At 44.5% G+C, this 22,378-nt stretch overlaps 2 protein-coding genes and 1 long non-coding RNA gene across 7 annotated transcripts in view; 2 read left to right on the top strand and 1 right to left on the bottom strand.

The window, feature by feature from the left end:
- Positions 1 to 407: 407 nt before the first annotated feature.
- Positions 408 to 13,206, top strand: LOC125987741 (DNA-binding protein SATB2-like). Of its 3 annotated transcripts, none has more exons than XM_049752152.2 (12): positions 408 to 831; positions 6,196 to 6,301; positions 8,264 to 8,516; positions 8,946 to 9,101; positions 9,198 to 9,380; positions 10,010 to 10,323; positions 10,428 to 10,530; positions 11,089 to 11,486; positions 11,547 to 11,732; positions 11,797 to 11,934; positions 12,005 to 12,181; positions 12,527 to 13,206. In XM_049752152.2, the coding sequence occupies exons 2-12, from the start codon at positions 6,242 to 6,244 to the stop codon at positions 13,037 to 13,039; spliced, it is 2,481 nt and encodes an 826-aa protein (XP_049608109.1). In that variant the 5' UTR covers positions 408 to 831; positions 6,196 to 6,241; the 3' UTR covers positions 13,040 to 13,206. The 3 variants fall into 3 exon arrangements, with proteins under 3 accessions (XP_049608109.1, XP_049608111.1, XP_049608110.1); XM_049752154.2 differs by lacking the exon at positions 408 to 831 and having other exon boundaries at positions 5,467 to 6,301; positions 10,010 to 10,136; positions 10,200 to 10,323; XM_049752153.2 differs by lacking the exon at positions 408 to 831 and having other exon boundaries at positions 5,467 to 6,301; positions 9,201 to 9,380.
- Positions 1,216 to 5,332, bottom strand: LOC125987742 (alpha-tectorin-like). Its single transcript, XM_049752156.2, has 16 exons — positions 5,166 to 5,332; positions 4,995 to 5,092; positions 4,678 to 4,899; positions 4,517 to 4,594; positions 4,343 to 4,445; positions 4,148 to 4,277; positions 3,810 to 4,056; positions 3,472 to 3,725; positions 3,302 to 3,361; positions 3,024 to 3,226; positions 2,778 to 2,912; positions 2,534 to 2,721; positions 2,256 to 2,410; positions 1,947 to 2,192; positions 1,719 to 1,872; positions 1,216 to 1,639 (listed from the first exon to the last, which is right to left on the bottom strand). The coding sequence occupies exons 1-16, from the start codon at positions 5,218 to 5,220 to the stop codon at positions 1,544 to 1,546; spliced, it is 2,424 nt and encodes an 807-aa protein (XP_049608113.1). The 5' UTR covers positions 5,221 to 5,332; the 3' UTR covers positions 1,216 to 1,543.
- Positions 13,207 to 14,120: 914 nt separating the features above from the next.
- Positions 14,121 to 22,378, top strand: part of LOC125988835 (uncharacterized) — a 28,042-nt gene continuing 19,784 nt past the window's right edge. The window contains exons 1-2 of one of the 3 annotated variants that reach the window (XR_011086476.1): positions 14,121 to 14,419; positions 14,726 to 14,857. This is a non-coding gene — a long non-coding RNA (uncharacterized lncRNA). The remainder of the gene's footprint in view (positions 14,420 to 14,725; positions 14,858 to 22,378) is intronic. The other 2 variants (XR_011086475.1, XR_011086477.1) reach the window with 2 other exon arrangements.

The raw sequence follows: 22,378 nt of genomic DNA, 5'->3' as shown, positions 1-22,378 counted from the left end.
ATCGTGGCCAGAAGGCCAGTGTTGATTGCACAACCCGCAATCAGCGCTTTGTGAAATAAAATGGTGGAAAATACATGTATAGTTGATAGAGTACCCTGACCACATATTTACTTGAAAGCAAAAGTGTTGACTGGAATCCTCATATCTCCAAAATCACTTTTCAGAACCGAGACCAGCTGTGTCAAAACTTGTTTTTGTGGCGGGCCGCATCGTCTTCAGTTTCCTTCAAAGGGCCATTATGACTGTCAACCCAAAGAAACGCCTCATTTACGGCATAGGCTACACAACAAACAAGTTTTCAAATCTGAGACTAGTAAAAATTGTTCAAAAGATGAATGCTCATAAAAATTACTAGCGATATCGCTACTTTTTTTAAAAGTGAAGTCAATTTGTAATTTTGGTAATGACACGTGGATGCACTGCGGGCCGCATAAAATGATCTGGTGGGCCGTATCTGGCCCCCGGGCCTTGAGTTAGACACCTGTGTCCTAGGTAGAGCGACGTGATTCCGGTGGCCGCTACTCCTGTCCTGTCCCTCGACAAAGAAATAATTGACGATCGTGGCTGGATGTTGCGCATTTATACATAACTTCGCGTTTTTGTTTAAATAAGTTCCATTTCTTTACGGACTCATTTCACTGACGGACGAGTACAAGTTACCGCGGGAAAGGTAAGCACCAGCAGTTTCTGTTTAAATAAGCGCCGTTTCCACACGGAATTATTTCACTGACGGACGAGTACAAATTACCGCGGGAAGAGCGAAGACCATCGGCAGAGCAAGGGCATCACTTCCTGGACTGGCAACAAGTGGCTCCTTTCGGTTTCTACCTGGTAAGTTTTGCGGTCTCGGTTGTTGTGTTTGACCTCATTTTGAAACTTTTTAGACAGATACAAATATTCTGTAGTCTCTCTGTGTTAGCAAAATAGCGCGGCTTAGCCCCAGGCTCCATTGACTTAGTGTTTTTGTTATCGTCATTATAAAAACGAGACAACCTGTACATTAACATAATTAGGAATACATTACATTACATATGTCATTGTTACATTAATATTCCATTATTTATGCGTACTCTGTAACAAAAAAACAGTAAACACTTAATAGAACTAAAATTGGATTAGTGTCTTTTTTTGTGTGGTGGTATGAAGCGGACATTTTTTCATATGTCGTTAACTTTTCACTCTCTTTGCGGCTCTTTGGGTCAGAAGGAAACCACGTTTCAATCACCATATCCTTTTTATTACAATGAGGATTATGAATGTCTTTATGTCAATTGAGCCATCCATTTTTAGTGGTAAATATTTTGTCCCTAATCCCCAAAGCCACTCCAGGTAATTTGTAACATCTCAGGGTGTGGGGTCATCAAACCATGTTTAGTAACTTGAAGTCTGACGGACCCTTGATCACCCGAGAGTACAACATTTACTATTAATGCCTGTTTGCTATTAGTGTCAAAGTGTTTTCCCCTCAAACAACGGTTTCATCTCTTCACGTCTGACAAATTTGCAAAGAAATGACCAATGAGAGGAGTTCTCCAGCATGGATCTATTGCCTCCACTCCATTGAGATTAAGTCGCCGGGAAAGTTTTCATAGGAGTTCTTCAAGGCTCTGCGGCGGCGGCGGCGATTCTGACTGCAGTCCTGCTTGGACAGGAGAAAGAAAAATGGTTTCTCGTATCGTTTCCCGCAGAACAGTGTTCAGTACGTGCTGGCGACTCACCGGTTTGCACATCGGCATTGCGCACAGTTTCTCAGTGCAATGCAGGTAGAAACCTACGCTGTCCACAAATTGGAACATTCGGAACGTGAAGGAGCTCTCGTTCCCCTCTCCGTTGACATTTATCTCCACCGTGTCGTCTTTGGGGTTCGGACAGCTGGCCAGAAACGAGAAATGTCGTTGAACAAGGTGTTGGCAAACCCACCTTAATGTGAAACCAGTGACGGTCACCCGTCAATGATGAGGTCGTATCTGGCAGTGTCGTTGGGCATCGGTTTTTGTGTCACCCAGCAGGATTCGGTGACTAGTTTCACCAGGCTTCCATTCAGCCCGTCTGCTCTGAGGTCGATCCAAATCTGCTGGTTGAGCTCTAAGTCTGTGTCGGGATCCAGCAGTTCCGTGAGCCCACTGTCTGTGAACGCTTCCAGCACCAACGTGTAGTTCTGTTCCTGCGATATCAGTTGACGCATCACGGAGCTACGAAACGTACAAGTAGTGAGCAGGTGTTTGCGCGAACAGCCGACATCACGCTTCGCTTACCCGCTTGTGACGTGTAAGGACAAGTCTTTGGTTTTTGGCTGCTTGTACGTACAGGTGAAGTCCACCTCCAGCATGCCGGTACGAGTGATAATGGAATCGGTCACAGGGTGACCCAGTAAAATGCTGTTTTTCAAAACCACAAAGCTGTTGTTCCTCTGTCGGGAGCAAAAACGTTTCGTTATCTGTAAATGCCAAGTACTCGTTCATAATTTTCCATAATTTCCGAATCGATCGCTTCTCAATCGTATCGTGACCCGACCCGAGTGTTGCAGACTCACCTCGGTTTCTGTCCCACATGTGTTGCTCGAGTCGAAATTGAAAGTCACCAAGTGTGTCTCGCTGTCCCTTTGACCGGTGCAGTTCTCGCTTTTCAGATGCAAGGTGGTGTAGTCGATGCCCTTCTCCTCGAGCAGGCAGCCAATCAGAGAGATGGATCCTCTGCCCTCTTGGCAAACGGGAGGGTCACCTGAACAAAAAAAAAAAAGTCAGCCAGTGCAGGTAAGGGAGGGAAGCAACGCTTACCATAAACGTTTTTCGACTTGTACTCTGAGGCGTAGATGGCTCGGCAGAGACAGGCGGTTTTTTTCAGCGGGGACTCGCCGCAGAACTCGTTGGCGCCGCAATCGTGGTTCTGACAGTACGCCTGATTGGTAGAAGCTGTGGGCGCACACAAGTTTCCTTTCAAATGCTTTTTATTTTTGAAATATTTTTCTTAGGAAGTGTTTCTTGTTATGGTTTCTTTGGTCAGATCGTAAACAGATTCCTTACGGCAGCCGACGGAAGCCCTCCAGTCTCCCAAGTCGATGTCGTACTGCTGGTTGCAGACGCGTGCGTACACCTCGAAGAACTGGCAATCGAGATTGTCCTTCATGGGGTAGTCACTCAGCGTGGCGTTGCACGTCTGCACGTACGGCGCCACCGAAACCTTGGAGTGGCAGGTGGTGAAAGGCTCCGCCTCCAGCAGGGAGCAACTGCGCATGTATAATACAGACGGGAGGATGGTGAGAGAAGCAGAACAGCGTCGTCTCGGAAACGAGGACGCTTACCGTTGGATTCCCAATGTGCTGTCCACGATTAAGTTATTCGCTTGGGGCATCGTTTCACATCTGGGGGATGTACATTAGCACCAATTAGAGCCATCAAATTGAAATTAAGAAGCAAAACATGTTAGACCGTCTGGTTTGGTGCGCCGCGACAACTTTAGCGAGGAGCCTACCCGAGTTCGCTTCGGCTATCCGCGGTGGGAGTTGCGGAATATGTGGGATCGCTTGGGTTTCCACATAAGCCCATCAGAGTCCCGCCGTCAGGCACTGTAATGTACGCAGTCGAGCCGTCAAAGAAAATGGAAATATCGACGGGCGAGATGTTTCCGCTAGAAATCTCCAAAGTGACCCCAGCCTCGCTCCTGGAGAGTTGCACCCCCTGGACGTCGGTGGGCGTGCTTTCCAGCATTTGGATTTCGCCGTTGACCTACATTATAAAAAAAAAAAAATCAGCAAACTATTCATGGTTTCATCACAAATTGAAACACAGAATCAATTCGCTTCTCCTTACCTGAACTTTGCCGCTCGTCTCAAGAGAAATGGTAACATTGGATGACGACAACATCAGATCCAGACGCTCCAAGAAAGTCTTGGTCTGACTGCGGCGATCTTTGAAAGCCGCCAGGACTACAAAGTCGCTCCCAGCGGCCGGCTCCAGCAGGCTGTACATGCAGCGGTCCGTAATGGACGACACTTGGCCGAAGAACTGGATCACTTGGCCGCCGCTCACCGTGCACACGCGGGACACAGGCTGGCACCTGCATCAGATGGAACCCGGGTCCCGAAAAACATACTTAGCAACTTCACGAATGAAAGAAAACCAACCAAGGCCCACACGGGACTAGTTACGTGTTATCGGCAGCGCAAGTCTCCTTGGATCCACAAGCGGACACCGTCGTGATTTCACCCTGAGCGCTGCACGTGTGGTCGGTGCAGTTTTCTGAGATGGTCCTATCTGAAGCCGGAAAGACCACCTGTCCTGCAGATTTAAAGAGACGGCTCCGTTTTTTATCCATCATTAGTGTGAACCTTTCTCACACGTACCCATTATCCTGCAGCCGCTGAGGTCCAAGTACTTCGTTGCCTCTCCCTCAGCCTGGGTGAAGGTGGCGTTGAAACCGCCGATAGCGTCAAGTGACCGGACCAGCTGCGTCAAAGCCAGTGGACAATGTTACTCTCAAAACACGTCGGCCATCGGACGAGGTAACGCGTACTTACGACATTTGGTTGCCCGTACGACATCAGCTGCACGCTCAAGGCCGTTTGGGAGCCAAAGCTCAGAAACATAACGGTCATCTGAGAACATTGTGAGATAAAAAAAAAAAAAAAATAATGTCAAGAGCTTAGCCGTGGTTCATTTTGAACATCAGATGACTCACGTTCAGTTGGCTGTCGGTGGAGAAAGTGATTTTCCAAAAGCAGGACAGGCTGCCGTTGGCGAGCTGAGGCAGCGCTGCTTGGACTGATGTTTGGAGATCATCGGTGACATTCCCCGACTCGGTCGCAACGGTGAACGCATCCGCACCGGAGATTTCGATGTACTCGGGGATTGTTGAACCAGACATAAAGCAGAATTCAGTGAAGTCGTTGGCCTGGTTTATCTGGAAGGAGGGAAAACATCATGAGCGAGCAGAACAAATTCAAGTTTTTTTTTTTGGTAGTTTAGACCACAATGTTCCACCAAACTACTACTCACGTTTAATGAACCATCTTGCATTTTCCCAAAAATGCTAATAGGACAACTAGCCAAATCGATAGACTGCGTGTCCGTCGGAGCCAATTGGCTGCAGATAACTGGAGAAAAAAAATCTTCAGTTCTCATCCAGGTTGGACTTTTTTGGTTAATAAAATGTGAAAGTTGGCTCACCTGCCAGCAGGAGAAGCAACGCGTTGACCTTCATCACTGAAACGTCAAGCATCATAATATGCTCTGAGGAAAGGATGCGCTTGAGGAGCCCAAGTCTCGTACGATTCCTGCTCGGAGTTTATGGCGTTCTGCTTTTATGCACACTTGATGATGCCCCCACCTCCAAATTACAGAGAACTGGACACATTCTCAGACTATTCCAACCTCCCAAACTGGTTTTGCAAAAATGCATAGATGACATGAAAAAAAAAAAAAAGGTCTCACCCATGGTGAGAAAAATTACATTGGCTGTAAGACTCTTGAAATTTCATCACTGGGTTTCCAAACCACAATAATATTAACATATTACAACACTTTAAAATTATTATTTTTTTTCTTTCCATTTACTTCATGCACTAATCCATAGGTGTCAAACCCAAAGCCCCGGGGCCAGATACGTCCCGTCACATCATTTTATGTGACCCACATAGACAGACCAAAAATAAGTCCAAAGACTTGGTTGCAACCACTTTGAGGTTTTGCTTGACTTTCGCTTTGGCTCATTATCTTCATGTTTTTTCATAATCTCTAAGAAATATCTTCCGAATCAGTGTAACCAATTAGAAATAAAAGCTCGTCTCACTTTTGGTGACAAACCCAAAGATGTCTGTCGACAGCAAAAAACATTAGGGATCGGCCGATACTTCTGAAGGCGTAAACGGAACTTTGCGAAATATTTCTATAATAAGCGCCGAAGGGTTGGGGCACTTTGAAACAGGTTTTGACCACAAAACAGACGTAAACCGTGCTTGCTTAATGACAGTGGCGGCACCGTTCTACATTTTTAACAAAACTGCAAAAATGGTAACAATGTTACTCCAGGCTGAATTTGTGAAAAAAATGACAAGTTGACAATCCAGTTTTCACTGATATGCTGTGAAGATGCTTTCTCTCGGGCAAACGCTTCCGAAGCTCATCTGGGGCGTGAAAGTCGATGATGTGTAGTATAACAGCTGAATATTTTTTTATTTTTGATTGTTCTGGTCGTTAGCAGGTTGACTGCATCCTCACTGGGGTTTAGGTCTGTGGGTTGACCAATGACCTTGAAGATGAAGCTGCCAACAGTTGCATTATTCATTGCATCGGTACCTTTCAAGGTGAGTATGAGAAGTTAGATGATTGGTATGATGAACCTAGAAGGAATGGGCTGGGTTTGTGAGCCCTTCCCCAAAAAAATTAAAAACTGGTTTTGTGTCGCCGCTGGATTTTTAACGCCGAATGTAAAACTGCAAAAATGACACCAATGTTACCCAAGGCGGTAAATCGTGACAGATGTAGTAAGTGGTCATCTCCTGAAAAACGTTGATCATCCGGTTTAACGTACCCAACCCACCTCATTTTACAAAGGTGCGTTTTCGGAGGCGTGCTCTCGGAACTTGTGAGAAACGGTCAAATTATCACGACTTGAAAAGACGTTGCTTGGATGGCAGCCAAACCTGGACATGAATGGTGCGTTCACACATGTGCCACTGAGCCATGTCATGGACGCCCGTCACAAACGGCGGCTGAGAACAATCCAGACGACCCTCTTACTCCTTGGGTCCAGAATTTCCCGAAACAATTTGAAACGTGGCCTGCGCTTTGACGCTTCTCGGATAAGCCCCGAGAAACCGGCGGCAGTTTTAACCTGTTGATGTGTTGCTCCAGGTTTGACTTGCTACAAACTGTTTCCTGACAAACATTTTCTGAGGTGTTTCTGATCCCACGTGGCAAAAACCTTTTCACGAGGATTTAAAAGCGAGGCAGTGTTGCAAACTAGAGGTTCTTAATATGGCTTCAAATTAAGGTTTCAATAGGATTAGGATTCAAATCAAGGACCGAGGTTTGAAAGTCAGGTTTGAAAGTAGGATTGGGTTTTCCAAGTTTGGTTTTAAATTTGGATTTTTCAACTGGTTTTGTCCATTATAACTAAGAAGCAGCTTCACCGCTTTGGAGGAATATTATTTTATTTTGCACCGAAGGAGGATAGACCTATACAGGCTATGTATTTGCATCTGTATGTCTATTTTTGGAATCTAAGCCACATTTGTCATAATTTGGATGGGTAAACAATTCACAAAATTAACTGGAAAACACATCAAGTCTAAATAATCAATCAATTTTATTTTTAAAAATGTTACAATTATTTTCCAATTTCCCGGAGCACCTGCAATACCGCCACGGATCACTAGAGGGCTGCGGGCCACCGGTTGATAATCCCTGGTTTAGGGTTTCAAAGAAATTTCACAGTAAGGTCAGAATTTCTCTTAATGGTCTGAAAACTTGATCTTCCACTTCACACATGCTCTCACCTTTATTTGTCAAAGTTTGTGTTTGTAATAAAGGTTTTAAACTAGTGCTCCCCTTACTCGGTTTATTGTGATTCTAGATCAGACTAAGTTTTATTCACAATCTATGCACAAAACGAATAAATTCCAAACAAACTTTTTTACTGCTACTGGAGTCGACCCGACCATCACCGCTCGGGAAATATTGCGCTCGAACCAAACAGCATTTTTTGAATGGTGCATTTCCCCTGGTGACCGGTAGATGTCATTGTTTAACATGTTTGCGTTTCAATGAAATTTACAAGACTATTTGAATTGTTTTCAGCAATTGTATGGATTGATTTTGGATTATTTCACCAGCCATATATTTTAAATGTAACGGAACACATTACAGCGGTCACATAATCGCCCCCAATCAAGTTCAAACGATTTTTACAAAGAAAAATATCACCAACGCGTTCGCACCACAAGATGGCGCGAGAAACAAAAAAAAAAAGAACGCACACTGCTCCGACGATTTCTAATTATACATGCAGAAAACAAAGGTGGGAAACTTACACATACGCTGTAAATTAAAAATATATATACTGCTTATTTACTAGATTAAAAATTTCAAAATTAAATTCTGGAATGTGTCAAAGTAAAGCTAAATTTTTACTTTTAACCATAAGTTTTGATCACTTGGGGGTGCAAACAAAATAGTTTCCCTCTTTTATTAACTTGAGGAAAATAAATACTCAAAGTAGAGATGGCTAAAGAATCTGCATGATGACAATATTTATGCTTCATTAGAGCCGAATGAAGACGCTGAGGGCCACGATGCGCCCGGTCCGGTCCCCCTCCCTCCCACTCGAGTCGACTCTGCAGCCCGCCGGCCGACCGGCCTCCTTTGCTTGCTCTCAGCTGAAGCCGCAGCACTTGCGCACTTGTCACTGCTTGCGTTCACATCTCGCAGGGCGCCGCCGAGCTTGCCAAGCAAAAGTTGGCTGTCGGAACTTTCCCAATGGACGGACTGACTTTAGGGTGGCAGGCAGCATGATGAAAAGTAAGTGCTTGTTAATGCATGCGAACAAATTGTCTCATTGCACGTTTGTGTCTGCTAGAATTACAATTAACGCTCTCCGCAAAGTCTCTTTACAATTTGGAAATATTCATGTAGTCAAGTTTAAAAAATATCTATACATTTTATTAATGCATCTTTTGTTATAGTATCTGTTTTCTAGTTTTGGAGGGGTACTGGGTTAAAGATTTTGTCAAATTAAAAAATTGTTTGTGGACACTGCATAATGACCTGATTAAATAATTCAATTGATTAATTTATATTGCCATTAATTTTTTTATTTCTATAAAAGTACACGCATGCACTAATGAACATGAATTTGCATGTGTTAAATTCTTAAAATCATCCGCCTATAATAAGGAGTCATTAACATAAATGAAAAACTCCTCTTTATTGACACTTGATGTTCCTCAGGTTCTTTGCCAGGTGGACCAGAAAGCCATCAGGACAGTCCAGAGGAAGGCGTCGGGAGCCCCCCAAGCGGACCCCCGCTGTGCAAGATGAACCTTCTGGAGCTCAACGACACTCCCCAAACTCAGCTTCATCAAAACACACCGTTGAAGCCGGGAGGTGAGACTGCGACAACCCAGGCTAAACGTAGCTTGACCTCATTTGTCAATTAGCAATTAGCCAAATGTTTTTGGTGTCATTCGTACCTTTGTGTAGCAGGTGTGACCATCCCGGTCTACTGCGTTGTGGAACACGCCGACGTGGCGAGCGACGGCAGGCAGCACGCTCACCGTCACGCCGAATTTGTGCTGATCCCGAAAGACGTCCCGTTCACACAACTGGTGGAGACGGCGCTCATGTCGTTGGGCTACTCGCAAGGCTCGGCTGTCCAGGCCCGAGGTGCGTGTATTTCCGTCATGAGTAACCTCCTAAAATATCTCATGTGGGATATTTCAAATGTTTTGGTAATTCATGACTAAGTAGTGAATTATTAAGAGCGACAATGAATAGATTGGAGCTGTTTTCCAGCTGGGTGGGTTTACACAATAAAGGCCCATGACTCCATCTTGGATTTTTTTGTTGTTGTCTTTTTATAAAGGCATTCTTGGCCGTGTCCTAAACACGGGGCGGGGTGGGGCCTCTCAGCGACACTCCTCCGTCCAACCTTAGACTTTTCTTTTCAGAGTATTTTTTTTCGTGTTTGGCATCATCCCAACACTGCTCCACAATTGTGGTCTCAACCAAAATTACACGATTTTTTTCTCCTCTCTTGATTCTATTTATTTTTGCACGACTTTGTCTCATTGAAGTATTTTTAAAGCGGGCCAGGGGTTCTTTGATTAGCTGCCTGTTGTTTATTCTGAGCATGCGGGATTCCAGCGCAAACACTCGCTGACATCAAATTGAGTTTTTTCTTCTCCCAACATGAGCAGAGTCCTTCATTTTGACGTGGTCCAGAATGAAGGTCACAGCCAAGCTCATCATCATGCTTTAGTTTGTCTTTATCGGAAGGTGTGTGTGTTTTCCAGGTGTCATCAAAGTGGGCCAGTGGAAGCCGATGCCGGTCCACAACCTGACAGATGCTCCTGAAGCCACGGTGGCAGACATGCTGCTAGATGTTTACCACATGGTCACGCTACGGATCCTGCTGCACAGGTACTCCAGTCGGGACTCTGTAATCTGGAGAAAAAAAAAAAGTACGTTTTATTTTGTTTGCAGTTTTGCTCGGCTGGAGGAGCTTCCCTCTGAACAGTGGACACATGCCACAGTGAGGAAGGCCCTCAAAGAGATGCTCATGGAGACCAATCACAACGTTCTGCCCGAGGAGTGTCCGCTCTCCCAGGTAGATAGAACTAACACACACACACACACACACTCTTTATTTGCAATATTGGAAACTCTGCACTCATACTGTACTCAACTTTGCTCAATGTTGTCTCTCCCCAGAATCTGATTTCTACCATGGTCAACAGTTCCTACTCTGCCAACATGTCCGTGTCCAAATGCCAAGAGTTTGGACGCTGGTACAAACACTACAAACGCACTCAAGGTGACAACTCACATGCATTTGCTTCAAATCTGCATTCTTGTGTGTGCGTCAGCTAAAGCGTCGAGAGCCTTGTGCCAGTGACGGCTCATGGTCGGACGGAACCGTCGTCACACGTGGTTCGCATTAATGTCACCCTTAATAGATACGCCATAGTCGAGGAATCAGTGCAGCAACCCCACCCTGCCAAACCTCAGTCCCATTTTTATTCTCCTAATAGCCCATGTGACCCTCAACCCAACACCAGCGTAACAAGAAACACATTGGCTACAGTGAGGACGAGTCATCAAAATCCACAAGAACTGAAAAGGACTTTCCGCCAGTCAGATACTTGACCGAGTGAAGATGCTGAGATTTTTCTTTAGGTTGAGCAGATTGCTTAGGCTTGGAAATCAGAAGGAGAAACAAAATTTTGGGGTAAGGGGGGCAAAGTCACTTCAGAATGAGATGAGAACCTCAGAGGAGCTTGATAGGTGGAATGAAGCCAGACGTGTGTCTTTTCCGTGACTTTGTTTGGCTTTGAAATAAAAAGCCTAAAAAGATTCTTTTGTGTTTCCACAGCAGAGCGAGATTGGGAGTCAAATACGCTGGACAAGCGTCTTCCTTCTTTTTTCCCTCACCTGGGTGTTTCCGGATGCTTCCCGAATCATCTCATGGAGCACCACAACTCCAGCCTGCCGCATTCCAGCAATCCTTCGCCCAGCCCCCCTTTGCACGGCGGTCTCCCTCCGCTCATGCGGCACCAACTCGCCGTGGCGCACCTCATCGGCCGACAACTGGCCGTCAACCGCCTGCTGTGTCGCCAGCCCGCGTACGCCAACCGCCCGCCGTGTAAAGGCCCGGCGGAGCCCACAGGAGCCCAAGTGTCCGCTGACATCTACCGCCGAGTTCGGAGCGAGCTCAAGAGAGCTAGCGTCTCTCAAGCTGTCTTTGCCCGGGTGGCCTTCAACCGCACGCAGGTAAACTAACCCAACGTAAATCCGACCCAGATCATCCCATAACGAGTCCTCACCGGGCAGGGCTTGCTCTCGGAGATCCTACGCAAAGAGGAAGACCCCCGCTCGGCCTCCCAGTCACTCATGGTCAACCTCAAGGCCATGCAGGCTTTCCTGGCTCTACCCGAAGGAGAACGAGACCGCATCTACCAGGCGGAGCGAGAGAGGAACACTCCAACAAACCACAACAACGCTCACAAACACGCACAGGTACACGTGTGAAAATAGTTTGGTCATGTGACACGACTGCTTCATTTTTAGTTCCTGTCTGCAGACTAAATGCCACGCGGAAACTCCCGTTAAGACGCTTGAGAACATCACGTCGAGGATTTACGAGGAGATCCAACAAGAGATGAAGAGGGCCAAGGTCTCCCAATGTCTGTTCGCCAAAGTCTCGGCCAACAAGAGCCAAGTAAGCCGCGCTTTTCGTTCCCCGCAATTAAGTTTGTTGCACGACCGGCAACGAGAACAAACATTGTCAGGGTTGGCTGTGTGAACTTCTCCGATGGAAAGAGAGCCCGAGCCAAGAGAACCGCACACTGTGGGAGAACCTGGGAACCATCCGGAGGTTTCTGTCCATCCCGCAGGCTGAGCGCGACCGCGTTTATGAGGAGGAAGCCAGGCAGCAGCAAGGTGGCCCACGCATCCTCGAGCATCAGGTGTGTCCAGCTATAGAACCAAGCCAAACCAAAATGGTTTCTTGTCTTTCTTTTCGTCTGGCAAGTCATTGAAAAAAAAGACGCTCGCTCAATGAGCCCCCGCTCGGCATTCCCCGCAAACTATTTGCCAGTCAGTCTCCACCTCCGTATCATTCCAAAGGCAGCCAGCCTGTAATTTTATTTTTGGACCGCGAAAGAGAGAGAGAAAGGAATTGCCATTATCTTTATTTAGGTCCGTCCAGGCTATTTGATGGCCCACGAGTTTTTGGTTTTGGGGGTGCGGACCGCTCCACCCCAGTCTCCAAACGTGCACGGTGAAGCTGTGATTTTTTTTTTTTTTGACAGGGACCACCACTGCCACCTTTGAGAGCTCTATCGCCTCTTCACGTGCAGCCGACAGCCTCACCTCTCGTCGGTGGGTCGGAAAGCGGGCCTCAGCACGAAAGGACGGGAGAAACCAAAAATTCCCGAATCTCCTTGGAGGCGTTGAGGATCTTGCAGAGCTTCATCGGCGACGTGGGGCTCTACCCGGACCAGGAGGCCATCCACACTCTGTCAGCCCAACTGGACCTGCCTCAGCACACTATTGTCAAGTTCTTTCAGAACCAACGCTTCAACTTCAAGCACCATAATTCCAGGAAGTCGGGCCCTGAAGACGACGACCAGGAGCGTCACTCCGATGTAAGACGGGAAGAGGAGTCCGTGGACTCGAGCGAAGATGGAAGAGGTTCAGCGTCTGCAACTGAGGGAGAGCCAGAGACAGATCGAGAAACACGAAACGGGTCAGCACCAGCGACGTCGTCCTTGTCTCCATATAGCAGCCCGGACAGCCCAAATTCTGCGGGGCAGCGGAGATAACGGCAAGAGAAAAACTGACCAATGAGATTTTAAATCCCGAGTTGTCGTTATAATTTATTGTTCCATTGTTGCTGCAGCAACTGAAAAACTCAACGATGCAAATATAAACGTCATTATTTATTACAACATTTATATTAACTGGAATAAAGATTTACTACGTTCCTCTCCTTCCTCAGACTTTATTTGTAGATATGAACATTTAATTTGTCTAATTTGCACATTTTGTCGCAGAGAACGAATCATGTGCGATTGACGTGTTTGTGGAGGCTCGTGTGAAATTTGCTCATCTAATATTACAACTGCATCAGTGACTGTTGGCACGCTCCGCTTGGCTTTGCACACAGCTGGCTATTAGAGCCGTATGGCGGACCGATAAAGGGTCATTAGACGCGTGTGTGTATGTGTGTGTGTGTGTGTTTTGGGGTAAGGACGCAGGTGCTCTGCAGCCTGATATTACTCAGGATGCTCGGGGGCGGAGGGCCTTTGGAGGAAGGAGGCTCTCTGTGGAGCTTGCAAACACACCTGTGATCCTCTTTTCACATGCTCAACGTTTTCACTCTCTCACACGTACACAAACACACACCGACATGTACACAAACCAGAGCGTACCCATGTTGCGCTGCCTCTTACTGACAATTTCTGTTATTTTTTACCTCAATGCAGTTTTTAAATGGCATGATCTGTGTATGGAGAAATTAGATCTTCACAGATAGCGGAATTTAAACTACATTCAAACTACATTATCTGCGTATGCTGACTTTATATTTCACAGAGACTTCTTTCTTTTATTTTATTTCTTTGGTGGTGGCTCTAACATGATGCAGATGAATATTTGAGTAGCAAACTGAGAAATAACCATCATTAGAGAATGTTTATAATTTTATTCTTAAAGATAAAATGTAAGATTAGAGCTTCTCCCAGACTTATTGTTTCAACAGAAGGCCAAACACTGTGGCATTTTTGTCATAGAAACAGAAATAAATCATGGCAACAAAAGATGGCCGCTCGTGGCGTCACTTCTTGCGCCTCATTAGCATATCCTATGTTCGTCCTCATACCTGAGCAAACGGGATTGAGTAGGTATACAAAATTTAAAATGTTAGAAATAACTGAAACTATGTTATGATAAATATGTGGCTATCCAATGCAAATAGTTTTTTTTGGGTGAACTATTTTAGTTTAAGACGTATTTTCATGCCGGGGGAAAAAAAAAAAAAAACTACCGGATTCAGCAGGTGCAGGCTCGACCTCTAATTGCCGTTAGTACGACATCGTCGGACTGCCAAGAGTGTTTTTTCCACTTAAAATCTTGATTTTCGATATCTAACCAAGGAAGTATGTGAATATTGAAGGACTAAAACCTTAAATGGACGAGTTTTGGTATGTTTCTGTTTCTTAGTGGCATATAATAAGCAAATTGTACTTATACTGAAGATACTTTGAGCTCCATTTGAGCACTTTTTGCTGTTGGCGTAAAGCAAAGAGAAATACCTATCAGTTTTTTTTCTTTTCAATATTTAATTTAATATTTTATTCTTGCAGTATTTACTTGATGTGTAAATCTTCCAGTGTGTTGGTAAACCTGGGCGGTTTTAGAGCCAATAACATTCACTGACATGTGGCCTTACATTGTTATATTTTGCTAAATGCACTAAAGTTTATTCTTCTTTGTGGACTGATTTACAGGCCGTTTTTTTTTCTTCCTGGAGAAACTTTTGAATTCTAAGCTTGCAAGCTCGCAACAAACTACGATTCCGAGGACCATTATAGGACAACACATGATGCCATTACTGTTCATATGTTCCTATCAAGGTCAAGGTAGGATTTTTATTTTTATTTGCTTCTTTAGGATTGACTGAACCTTGAAAACGGCCCATGTCAAGCCAACACGTATTATTATTGTTGATATTGTTGGGAAATATTGTTCTCTTATTGCTTTGTATATCTTTAAAGTGTGCAATTTGAGGTATCTATACATTTCAAAAGTTGAATTATAACAAAAAAAGGGGAATTTTAAGGTGCATATTCAAATTGATGCTGCCATTTTTTTTTTTGGTTGGGTCAACTGTCATCTATTGTTTTGTCCATTGTTCTTGTTAAACTAAGAAGAAGAATTGATTGTAGCATTGTTCATCAAAAAATGATTCACGAGCACTTTTAAATGGGACAGGCTCTTAAATGAATGCCTCCATGAGCTTTGACCTCAGATGATGCTTAATGAGCTGTTGAGGCGATCGCTGATTATGTAAGGCGCCACGCTCGCTGAATAATGACGAGCGCACGTAACATATGAGTTAACATTTTGGATTTGAATGGAATGGATGGACGTAGAGGTCATCGGTGCATGCCAACTTGTCTTGGGCGCCACAGCTGCCCAGGCGCTTTATGCGCTGGCTTTCTGCACCAGCTGCACGCTCGGCTGCAGGAAGCGCCACCAGGTGTCTGAGATTTCACGCCGCCTTCCCTCCTCGGCTGGTTCCCTCACGCAGCCAGCTCAAGGGACAATTTACAACGGCATTAAAAGACAGCCGGCCTGCTAGCGATCTCTGGCTGGGAATGGTTAGCATTAGCAAGTAGAAAATTTGCATTGTGTCCTGGTTGTCCTGGCTGCATTTGGGACTTGTGGCTAATTAAAAACAAATTAAAACAAAAAATAATGAAAAATATAATATAAATTTACAAAATACAAACAAAATAGAAATTGTGGGCTCCACACTGAAAACTAATTAAAAATAAATGAATAAATGAATAAAATAAATAAAAAAATACAGAATAAAATATTTATATATAATAAAATTAACTAAACTAAAAAAGAAAACCTGATATACCAACCGGTAATGTCATAAATTATCACCAGCAGTTATAAAATTGAGTAAAAAATGTAAATGTCAGCTTGTGTGACCTCAAAAAAAGTCAGTTTGAGCAGTGCTCCCATTTTTTACTTGTGGTTGCAAAATTGCGTTACAAAGTTCAGGTCTGCACAGGTTTTGTGTGACCTGGTTGTGCCCTTTGTGTTAGCGTTTTTGTTGGAGCGAGCGCTTCAAGGCCGCACGTGGCATTACCTGAGCCTGTTGCAAAGCTTAGAGCGACTTCATCCAAGCAGTCTTTTTCTTCCCCTCAGCCTTGTTGACGGCGGGACTCAAGCCTCCTCTGCCGACACGGGGCCTAATTTCATTAATTATAAAGCAATATGCTGCTGCCGGGTCGAGCCCTTCGGAGAGGGCTTTACCCAGCGCTGGCATCTGTTCCGTACAAATGGCGAGGGAGCGGGAGAAGGAGAGAACAAGGGCATGGCGCCTCTTGCCAAGGCTGCGGAGTGGCGCTGCGCTCAAAGCATGTTGTCGCAAGAAATGTCATTTATGAAAAAGAGCAAAAAGAGACATTTCTAACTGTGGAACCATTGCGCAACCATTTTCATTGTTGTCGCCGATTGATTCAGCTTTGTGGTTTATTTTGCCGCTCAGAATTGTTCTCCGACACTTGGCGTGAAAATCTGTTATTTGTTTCCCCTGGTGGAAATGATCAAGATGCGGAGGTTTCCAAATCTAAAAGCGAAGCTGTTGTTTCATGTCCGCCAGAGCCCAACACTCAATCGCATCTCCACACGAGCCAAGTGGAAAAGCATGTAAGCTAAGTGGAAGCTGTGTATGCACTCATTGTTCATAAATTAGACCCCCCCCCCAAACACACACACGAGTTTTGCTTAGGTGCAATACTAGAAATAGAACAAAATTAGGTTGTTTTGTTAAAAAAATCACTCAAAAATGACCTCAACACAACCTTTCCTTTCTTCTCACCTGTTTCTTGTGACCTTCTCTATAATCATTGATTGTCAATTATTATTCAAACTCGTTACCTTTTTTCCTACCCCAATGAGCAACGTAAAAAAAAAAAAAGTGGTTTAGCCGCTTCATATATCACCCAGCGGCTGTAATGTGATTTTCAGCTCTAATTAGATTTAAGGCACTTAGTGTGTTATAATGATGTTTGTCTCGCCGAGCAACAGACGCCGTCCATCAGCCCAATTAAATATTAAACTGACCTACCGCTGCTTCGTGTGTGTGTATGTGCACACACACACAAACATTAATGCTCACGTAGAGTATGTGACCTACATTCTTGTACACAAACAGTGTCAAGAGAGGTGACAAACATGCACTTGTGCGTTTGTGTGTGTGTGGGGGGGGGGAGCGGCTATGCCGGTGCACTGAGCCATGCATCTAATGCAAAATGAGTGTTAGCTTCCTGCCAAATAATGCATGACGGATGCCACATCCCTCGACGACACGTCAAGCCTGCAGTCGTTGTCACTCTCCCCGACGAAGGATGTTTTATTCCAGATGTCGCAAAAAAAAAGGAGCTGACTCCAAGGCTGAATATTTGCAAAGTGAAACAAGTGACTGACCTGCCGGTATTTTTTCTTTTATACTGTACAACTTTATTTCTGGTAACGTCGCCCACACGTGAGAACTTTGATTGAAATTCTAGCATGTTTACCAACTGTAGCGAATAATCGGGACGTCAATCTAGTACTGACGTTGGTCGCCTCTGACTACACTCTCCCGAATTCCCAGACTTGAGGATGTGCTCTTGTTTCTTTAGCCACTTCCAATGAGTAAGATGAAGAACCCCTCCCTCCTCGCAAACGTCTGTGAGAAAAACAGACAAATAGAGTTGAGGCAAAGAAGAGTGGAGCAAAAAACCGCAGTCATGGTCAGCCAAGCCCACCACGCCTCGGCCGCGTGTTGGTCCAAACCTGTTATTTCTGGCACTGGACGTTCTCAAAGAGATCAGCGTCTTCTGAGAGAGGAATGCAGCAGCTTTAAATAGATCAAATCGAAGCAGTGACGATGGGGAAGTACAGAGCTTCAACTTCAGACAACTGTCTGACCGAGGTCAAAGGTTCGATTTCTCAGTGAGAGACACAAAGCCGAGACACAATCTCTTTTTCGGCAATCCGTCCTTTCTCTCATCTGTGCTGGAGCCGCTCACGACGATGGATAATGGTCAGGGTGGCCCGTGACACTCCAGCGTGTACTGTGGGCAGCCCAAAGTCAGGATGTTGGAAATGCATGGAAGCTAAGTCTTTTATTGCCAGTCTCCCTTCCCCTACCTTGTGAAATTCTGGACACAAAAAGAGGGAATAAAATGTATTTTTTTAATTTATTACTTATTTATTTGATAGCTATGAGACACAATCAGTTAGGAAAAGTATTTTTTTTTAACCTTTGGCGTAAAAATGGCCATAAAATAGTGCATTGCAGTCTAACACTGAGGCAAGGCATTTTCATTGAAAGTAAAATGCCGCCCTCGTGTGGCGAATTCTGCAACTGCAACAGGTTTCTCGCACAGTCACCTGGTCCTCGGGAGTGCGTTGTTTTCTCTCCGTCTCTCTGCACGCCCGATTCAAATGATCTGGCTGGTTTTGCAGCTTCTGCGAAGATTCCAAAGGTTGACACCTTGAGGGATTTTTTTATGCAGACATTGGAGTGAAATGTATTTCACGTTCCGTCACTTAGCTGCTCCGAAAATTACTCTTTGTAAATCTCTACTTTTGCATTGCCAACGCTGCCAGCAAAACACAAATAGCTTTAATAAATGACTTGAGGAAAGTTGCTCTATTGATCAAGTATTTGTGTAGTTACACTAATTGCCCACACGGTGGCAGTGTTGTGCATTTTATGCTCTACTACATCTTCTATCACTATGCAACAACATCTTGAGGCCCAGTTTTAGTTCACGGGTCACACCGTTTTACCTTTACGACGGGAAATTAAAGTCCTGATTGTGCAGTTTGCCACAGTGACTCAATACGGTCGTATTGTTAGTTTTTATTGTTTTTTATTTCCAAAGCAACGGATTGAGTTCATTTAACCGCAAGACAAATCTTTACAGAGGCAAAGAAACAATGAGGAAAGAACAAGATGACCTGGAAAGATGAAAATTAAGATAAAACCTCAACATAAAAGCATTAATGACGAGAAAAAACAAAGCAGTAAAACGACAAAATGCATGCCAAAATGTCATTAGGGAATAATGGTGACGATTGGTCGATAAAAAGCAGCTGTGGACATTAAAGTTAAACATGCCGACAGATGTCAAGTTTTCAGTTTATTTGTCGAGAACACAACCCAAACCTGCATGACTTCTTGTTTGTTCTGTTCCTGGAAAGACTCAATAAGCCTTTTTTTTTTTTTTTTTTTTTGCGGCTGCATAGAAACAGCTCGAGTCTATTTTGTGTGTTCCATGTGGAGCCTTAAAACCCAACAAATTTCAATTTGCAGACTCTCATGGCACGAACACGTGTACGTAAACCTGCAGTGTGTTGCGCTCACCTCGGCCGGAGGACAATCCAAATTTCAAAGAGGCCAAAAAGACGTTCGCACGAGACTGTGGGAAGAAGCGGCGCATCGCTGAAACGAACTCCGCCGAAGGCTGCGGGCTTGTCTCGCTCTTTTGCGCTTGTGTGATTGCCTTCCAAGGCATGATTGCGCTTCTCTGCGGGAGTACCAAACCAAATATGTTCAAGTATTTACTTTTTTTTTTTTCTTTCAAAGTAAATACAACCACAGGAAGGCTAGATTTGATTCTCGCTTGCCCGTTGGATTAGCGAAAGGTCATTTCAGTCAGTTAAAAGAAAGCTGTTAAGACGGAAAAAAAAGTTTTTGGATTTCGGAATCCCAGCCCATTTCTATCCATATAGCGATTCGTTATGGCAGGGGTGTCAAACTAATTTTTCGGAGTCATAGTTTCCTTCGGAGGGCTATTATGACCGTCAACACCTTTATAGTATAGGCAAACTGATGAATAACTAGGTTTGAAATCAGAGACGAGTAAAAATTGTTCAAATAGTTTAAAAAGATGAATGCAAATAAAAATGCTAGCAATAATTCCATTAAGACAATTTGTAATTTTAGTTTTGACACATGAAATCAATGCACGATTTGTATTCGGGGGCTACTTAAAATAATTTGGCGGGCCGCACCTGACCCCCGGGCCTTGGGTTTGACATCTATGCTCTATAGTGCTTATCGTCTTCATACTTGCGGAAAGATGGACCTCTTCCTGAGCCGCTCGCCGTGTAAACACAAAAGACAGGCAAGCATTCACACTCACCATCGCGCATGAAAGACAATCACTTTTTTTTTTTTTTTAACTCAAACAAAAATCAGTATTTCAAAACGCAAGGACCGCCATATGTACTCCAGCACCCAAATCGGACAAATGTCGCACTACGGCGTCAGTCAGACGTGAAGTCACGCTGTCTCCTTTCCCACCACTCTGGCTTTATTATGATTTAGTCACGGCCATTGTCGCCGTTATGTCACGCCCGATCCGACTTGTGTACAGTAGAGCAGCCGCTAACGCAACAATGTGAGCGGGCCGCGTAAGCCTCTACGTTTTTCGCTCTCCCTCTTTCTCATCTGGCTCTTCCGGTCCCGTGTGCGTATCCACTAATCCGCTTTGTCTGCCGGGCTGGTCAAAAAGCGGCCATATATGGAAGCTACCTCCTTTTCCTCGAGTTCGGCTTTTATTTTGCTTTTCCATCACGCCGCTGCTCGTTAACTGCTCTCAGTTGGACGTCGGCCGTGACACGCCGCTGATGAAACGCCAGTGGACGCAGATCTTCTTTGTACAGTTAGTACAAAATGCGCGACTGAGAAAATCACATTCCTCCAATATTTGCCAATTTACATTTACGATTTGAAATGCCCTACGATTAAAAACACATTTTTATGCCATGGCCTTTAATTGATCAGTTTGGGTGACACCTGCAGCTCTTCACTTTAAATATGGACATCCATTTTTTCTTACATCATCTGTTCTATGTGCCCTCTCTGAATCCATTGCAAGCCTGGTCATCCTGGAAGGGGGATCCTCCCATCTGTGTTCTCTTTTCAAGGTTTCTCATTTTTGAGTTTCTCCTTGCCCTCCTGGGAGTTTAACATCAGGGGATGATTGAGAATAATTGTCCATTTTCGTACATGTAAAACCCTTTGAGACTTGTTTGTGAACTAGGCCCACATAAATCGACTTGACTTGACTAGCTCGTCAAACCGTTTTGTTGGCCGTAAATCCGTCAAAAGCGGGTCGGCCTATCCCTTGTAAAACGTTTGTGAAGACTTGTAAATAAACAGATGAATTGCGCTCGCGTGAAATGGATGCCTTGTAACATTTTTATATCAATTTGAAACAGCAATGGACAAATTGGCTGTGAAATATATTGAAAGAAAGAAATACGGCCTTGTGGGCAGCGGTCAAGGCTGGAGGCCTCATCATCCCGCACTTGTCCGCCGGGCCCGAATCGATTTCGGTCCGTGACTTGGCGGTAAACGCCTCGGTCGTATTAAAAACATGATCAAATGACTAACCCTGTATAATTACTTCCCGGTGGCTGATGGCGGATCGTCATGACGTGCGAATTTGCACTTAAAATACGTAAATAAGCAGGCGTAATAAGAGTTCTGTTGTTGAGGATACAAATAAAAATATACTTGCGGGTTTATTTTCCTCCTGTCAACCCTGCCCATGTCCTAATTCACCCCCGAGTTTTATAAGCTTCCCATTAAGTAACACGAGAGTCCCTCTAGTGGCGTGGAGGTAAACCAACTCAAAAATAATTCAAGAAGGCCAAATGGCTCATACACACGACCTCAGCCCAAAATGCATCCTCGTTAGCTAACGCGCACACAAAAGTGTGTACGAAGACGCAAGTCATGTGAACCAATCTGGAATTTACGACCATCGTCTTATTTTGTTGTATTTGTTAAAAGTGTTTGGATGATACGAAGTTTAGCAAAGCACAGCACCCGAGGAAATGCGAGCGATCGGACAGAAGGCGGGAGTACGTTTCATCGAATTAAGAATAACTGCAGCTTGTATGTCATCTGCCCCCAAGTGGCCAAAGCGTGTACACCAGAAGGAACAGCACAATGCCCATTGAATTGGAACAAAAACGGATTCAAAATCCATTTAATTCTTTGCATTCCGGAATCCGAAAATATTTGTAATTCAAGCGGCAGTACAAAATTAAATTCACAATCCTCACAAGCACACAAAACAATCCTTTTTTTTTTTTTTTTTTTTTTTTTAAAAGGCTGTCATGGATTAATTGCATTTTCCATGGAAAAAGGATATTTGAAAAGTGTTACAAAGTGTTTGGCCTGAGGAACGAGGTCAAGGAACAGATGGAAGTTCGTATCTCAAGGCACCACAAGTGTGAGAGGCCATTACGAAAGCATCATTGGAGAAGAAACATCTATTGACCTCTCCGTTTCCTACCAGGAAGAGGAACATACATTAACACCCGAAGGAGTTTGCGGAGAACTTGGCCCACTT

Source organism: Syngnathus scovelli, chromosome 2, assembly GCF_024217435.2.
Source record: "Syngnathus scovelli strain Florida chromosome 2, RoL_Ssco_1.2, whole genome shotgun sequence".
In the NCBI taxonomy this organism is placed as follows: Eukaryota; Metazoa; Chordata; class Actinopteri; order Syngnathiformes; family Syngnathidae; genus Syngnathus; species Syngnathus scovelli.
Note: the sequence above shows the minus strand (reverse complement) of the source record. Positions and strands in the feature narration are given on the sequence as shown.